At 53.3% G+C, this 6,000-nt stretch overlaps 1 protein-coding gene across 1 annotated transcript; it reads left to right on the top strand.

Moving 5' to 3' along the window:
• Nucleotides 1–4,268: 4,268 nt before the first annotated feature.
• AAFC00_000445 (uncharacterized protein) lies at nt 4,269–5,144 on the top strand (the record flags this gene model as incomplete). The annotated part of the gene is made up of 1 exon (XM_069344208.1): nt 4,269–5,144. One exon carries the CDS (start codon nt 4,269–4,271, stop codon nt 5,142–5,144), a length of 876 nt encoding a protein of 291 aa, XP_069200279.1.
• Between the last annotated feature and the right edge of the window lie 856 nt (nt 5,145–6,000).

The raw sequence follows: 6,000 nt of genomic DNA, 5'->3' as shown, positions 1-6,000 counted from the left end.
AGTACCTTGTCAAGGTTAAGGTCGCCAGAGTCGAGAATGCCGATGTATTCAGCGACGTGCCGGGGATCGTGTATGCACATGAGTTGCACGTATTGTTCGCAGAATTCCGCTGTCATCTCTTCCGCTATGGCGTCGACGGCCGCAGCTCGGCCAGCGCTGCCGTGAAGGCGCGAAGGCTCGAGAAGAGTGCGAAGGAAGATGAAGCGGTGATAGGTCTCTTTTAATGCATCGACAAAATGGTCCAAGGTATCTGGTGCAAATCGTGCCAGGGTCCTCGCTGTTTGAGGCGTGTTGATTGTCGCAATATCATCAGCATGGTCATACAAAAGCTGTTTGACCTGCGTTGCTTGCTTTTGGGGAGCTACAACTTTGAGGGCTTGTGATAAGTCGTGGAAGAGTTCCTGTTTGTCGTATGGATCTTCAAAGTAGATGCTAATCAAATCTACGAACCTCTGTTCAGCCCTGTAAAGTGACTTAAGTACACGATAAAATCTGGCGTCTCGTAGCTGCTCTATGAGTGTCGGTGTCACTGAGGGATGGTAGACAGATAACAGGTACTCGACACTCAGTTGACAGTCGGCGGTCAGGTCGTCTGAACGGAATGTGCAAAGGCGATCAAGCACATGTTGTAGTTGCGATCCGGACAAGATCATGAATTGAGGGTATTTCGGCAGGTTTCTGGCTATGAACATGTCGAGATAGATGGTGTGCTCAGGCGCGAAACCGGAGTCTGCCATGACATCGAGCAGAATGCTCACAATGTGCTGCCTGGTGATCTTCACTCCACTGCCGTTGGAGAGAGGGCCATCTCCAATTGCTTCTTGACCTCCGTTCAAGAAAGGATCCTCGAACGCTTCGCTCATCATGCTCATGAAACTTGCTGTGTCGTACTCAAGAAGCAGAGTGAGGTATGGGAACGAAGGTCCATCAGTGCCATCGAGTCGAGTGCTGAACTTCGGAGAATCTGCGGTCGGCCACGCGACATATTCGTCTGCAAATAGTTGCTTGTACAAAGCCGTCTTGTGATTGTCAGCTTCGTCTTCATCGATAAAGTCCCCTTGAGGGTACTTCCGGCCTGTCAGAGCGAAGGCCATATAAGGAAATATCTTCCTCGCCGACTCCACAGCAATATCGTCATCATCCATTTCCGTGTCTTTCGTATCCCTGATCAAAGCCAGCAGGTCCATAAAGGGCGTCACGTAGTCTTGAAGTGCCTCGTTCCACACAAAGATAAGCGCGTCATAGAGAAAGTGCATTTTACACAACGTCGTGATCTGGTCGAGGTCCAGTGTTCTAGGGTCCAATCTGCACAAGATCTCTTCCAGGCGGGCAATGTCGTCTTTGTCGACAAAAAGTTCGACAAGATCTTTGACTACAGGCGGTGGTACAAAGTTGATCTCTTCATCCATGATATATGTTTCGAGGATATCGAGAAAGGGAGTTCCTTGGCCAGCATCTTTTAAAGGCTCGTAAACCTGGTCGAATAGAAAGTCTTGTTCGTCCATGGTGACACAGGCGTCAAAGCATTCGACCACCAGCGCACGCAGGGGACGGTCCTCTGAGGCTTCGGAGAGGGTGTAAGTGATCGAAGCTGTGATGAGCTCGAGGACGCGATCGCCCACAAGAGCATGGCGTGCCTGTGGATCCTCGGGCATGCCCACCGTGACACCTCCAGATTCGCCGGTCCAGTAATTCTTGGCGAGACGGATGGCTGCGATGTTGTCACCATGTTCCAACAGAGCAGTGAGTCTGTCAGCCCAATTAGAAACGACACCGATAGACACATCGCTGACGCCAAGGAGAAAGATGCGGCCCTTGTACACGCGGAAGCTCTGGTAGAAAGCGTCGGCGATGACACCGTGCAGTTCGGAATGTTCATTATCCGTCTGCTCGACTACCTGATGTAGTTGACCGGAGAAGAGGTCGAGATGGTAGATCTGTTTCTGCAGCAGATCGACGGACTCCATGACATGTAGACTGGGATCTTCCAGGATGATCATCTGCTGACTGATAGTGAGCACACCAATGACAGAACGGCTTAACCACTGCACGGCAACGATGGCTTCCTCACACCTCCAGCGGCTCCTTGACTGGAAATACAGCTCGGGGGGTTTGTCTTTGCCGGCAGACGACTCGGGCTGACGGGCTTCCACATCAAGAACAGTCAGGATGTTCGACCAGCAGTAGACCAGCTTGGTGTTGGAATTTGCTTTGCCGCCCTTGGCAGTTTTTAGCTTGACAGATGGAAACCAAGCGAGGCAACCACTAAGAGCACCATGAGCATGCAGGTCTTTGGGTCTGGAAGCCTTGTGTTGAGTCTGAGCAATGGGGGTGGTGGAAACTATGACCAGCAGATAAGGAGTGAGCAGCGCTGTCAGGCCCATCTCGTCGGTCAACTGCTCGACATTACCAAGCGGCAGGGGTGCCAAGGCCAGAACAGAGCTCGGTTTCTGCAGAGGCTTTTCTGGTGCGGGTGGCAGGGGATAGCGACCAAGCAGACGTGTAGACTTGACTGAACGAGTGACAGCTCCAAGGCCTCTCGTAGCCAGGTGGGAGAATGCCATGCCGCCATCGTCGGCAGACACCAGGGCAGTGTGGCGAGTGCCGAGGAAACCTATGTGCAGAACAGAGCGTCCGGGGACATGACCGTCCCGACCAGTAGCGCCATCGGTCCTCGACACCGGTGGGATGTGAAGGAAGGGACGAGCGGGGCGCGCGATCTCCCAGGTAAAGATGTTGCCAGATGCATGGCCTCCGGCAATGGTACTGTGGTCGGCAGCAATGGCTAGTGAAGTGATGGCTCCCGACTCGATGGCTTTCGTCGCTTGTCCGATAATGCTCTTCAAGATTTGGTGATAGTCGAAAATGAGGATCAAACCCTTAGACGTGCCGATTGCAATGATGGATGTTACAGCGAGACAGGTAGGAGAGCCGAAATTACGTTTGCCCACTTCCGAGAAAGCTTGGCCAGTGATTTTCTTGAGTTTAGTCCACCTCACCACGTCCCACGGCGCTTCAGGTGTCTCGGCAAGCTCGGAAGTGTCGGAGGCGGGCAAGTGGGAGGACATGGAAGAGTGTCGCGAGTGTGGCGACAGAAATGCAGGAGAAGCTGCTCGACGAGGTGAAGGAGACGGGGAGGAAGAGAAGCGGGAAGCGAAACGCCGCTCAAAGGGCTGAAGGGCACCGGAAGGAGTGCGTGGTAGACTACTGCGAGGGCTCAGACCTGGTCGCAGAGGAAGCGAGAGCTGGGAGCCCCGGAATGAACCCTGAAGTGAGGGTGTGTCGTCAGGTATGGACCCGGAATCCAAGGGGCTTCCCAGATCGGTAGAGAGCATAGGAAACCGCGATTGCGCAGTCATGTCCGGCAGATTGTCCATGTCGGAGGCAGTCATGTCCTCTTCTTCCCTGAGTTCCTCGTCCAGTGACTTTCCCGGCGTGTGAAATGCATTGTCGGCCTCGAAGTCGACGTCTGGCCCGGGAGAAGCAGCAGGCCTGGCGGTGTCGAAGCGACCCAGATCGACACCCGGTGGACTGGGCGTGTGTGGGACATGTTCGTTCGCTGTCATGAACGTTTCCTCGACTTCGTCATGTTCGCGTGGCGCAGCGTCTGAATCAAAGTGGGTGATTCGGTCATGGTGGTGGTGGTCGTCGTCGTCGGTTGTGTATGGTGCGCCGGCATCACTGTCGTCATTGGGGGAGCTCATGAGCTTAGTCCCGAGGCCAGCATCGCCTTGAATCTATCACCGCTCCTCTTTCCAAGTCTTTGAATGTCCGAACCGACGGCGCAAGGTTAATGCCGCGTGGTTCAGCAGTGGTTCGAGAGTATCTTATGGAGTGTTGATGTAGCTGGGAACGTTCCACCGGGATGCCTGAGGCAAGTGAGTTCACGTGATGTAGACTGCGTTCGTCCTGAATTCCGTGAATCTACGAGGGCGACAGCTAGGTAGCAAGCTCAGATTATAGACTGAGTAATTACGAAGGCAGAAGATACGCGGTTATTCATGTGCACATCTCTACGCTATATGAGACACCGTGCTGTACCTATCAGATGTGCCTGAGGCATCAGAGGAGGAAGGTATTGCCGAATGCCTCACGCTCTCTCACAAGGCGACACGCACAAGGGTCCACGTCATAATATGGTCCGGAGATGCGGTCCGATACACGCGAATCCGATACTAGTTGGAGCTTCATAGCAGTGCAACAGTGCGCATACTCTCGCATATACTTCTGGTCAAACAGTCCCATCGATATCATCACACACAACCAATATGTCGGCGATAGGTGCGTCATTGCCGCCTCACTTGCTGGCCAAGAGGAAGCGACAACAAGAAGAGAGCTCACAAGACGACCACGACATCACTCCCGGCGCAAAGAAGGCAAAGAGTCCAGGAGCAGAAGAGACGCAGGGAGACAAGAGACCGAGAGTGGCAGGACCTGCACCACCAGTCCTGGGACCTACTCCACCTCCAGCGCCGCTTGACCAACGTCCCTCGCATCCTGCAAACAGCGATCGCGAGGACGATGACAGTAGCAGCGACGACGACGATGACTTTGGCCCGGCTCCTCCCAGCGCCAAAGACTTGCATCCGGGTGATGATCTGGACGATCCCATAAAACGTCCCACACGCCCCGGTCCAGATGAGCAGCCTACAAAAGCCCGTCGCGATGAATGGATGATGGTGCCACCCACTGCGGATGATCTGTCCGCGCGATTGGATCCGACCAAGATCCGAGCTAAAGGCTTCAACACGGGCAAGAGCGCTCGCGCACCTGCAGACAAATCAGGAGGCATGGCTGCAGCATGGACAGAGACACCAGAGGAGAAACTCAAGCGCCTGCAGAACGAAGCCATGGGAGTCAAGGGCAGTGCTGCTGGAGACTTCAATGCCAAAGAATACGCAAGGAATCGGGAGCAGCATTCACAGGCGGATAAAATCAAGGAGCAAACACAAGCCTACAGGGGACCCAGTCTGGTCGAACAGCATCGCAAAGTTCAAAAGGTAGAAGATGACGACCCGAGCAAGCGTGCCTTTGACAGAGAGAAGGATATCGGCGGCGGTGGCGTGAGCAGGGTGCAACGCAATGAAATGCTGAAGAAGGCCGGCGACTTCTCCACCAAATTTTCTGGCGGTGGCTATCTGTAAGGAGTGCTATCGCGGTTATCGAAACATATCTATAGCTTGCCAAGTAAAACATTGGTAGGTGGTGGTGGCTGGTGATCGGCTGGCGGACTGCGATATTGATAAGTATCGTCCCATATAGGTCAGCTCTATATCATGACAGCATCGACATTGAAGTTCGTTTTAAAAAAAAAAAAAAGTCAGTAGTTTCATACAGGCTTACAATGATGGTCGTGTAAGCATTTCGTTTGGTCTGTCCCATTCTTCGTGTCAAGACTGCAAGCAGGAGTTAAAAAATGAATGATTTTGGTTCGAGTAATGACTTTAACGTGAATTCAACTTTGGAAACAAAGCCGCCAGGATGATCCTCACTGTGGCTGGGTCAAGCGCCTTCGCCCACAGGATGTACAAGTTCGCATTACTTACAAGTTCCATGACTTACATCATTCGCCAGCTCTCATATTACTGTAGGCGCTGCGATTGCACTGCTCTTGATGCACAGACAGCATAACAGGACCAGCGTGAGTGTCTTAGCCCCCGAGCCCCCATTGGCGCCTGTGATACCCAGCTTCCCCGTCTCTCCGCCTGGCCGCATTGCGTAAGGCTGCCGTGACTCTAGCATCCAAGGCATAACAAGCTGAGCCACCAACACATTCGCCCACCATTTGCCCACCCGTCAATCAACTCCTCGGCCTCTATCCATCCCACCTTCTTTTTGCCAGTGTCGCATTTTCTCTTTCGTTTTCGCCTGCCCCTTCCATCATTATCCTGACCAGCCTTTCCTTCTTATCATCGACAATCATATCGCTCATCCACTCCTTGCGCCCGTCGCAATCCACCTCTCGAGGCACTGAAACAAGGTCATCGCAAAGGCTTGCGT

This window comes from Neodothiora populina, assembly GCF_041146345.1.
Source record: "Neodothiora populina strain CPC 39397 chromosome Unknown canker_contig_11, whole genome shotgun sequence".
Classification (NCBI taxonomy): Eukaryota; Fungi; Ascomycota; class Dothideomycetes; order Dothideales; family Dothioraceae; genus Neodothiora; species Neodothiora populina.
Note: the sequence above shows the minus strand (reverse complement) of the source record. Positions and strands in the feature narration are given on the sequence as shown.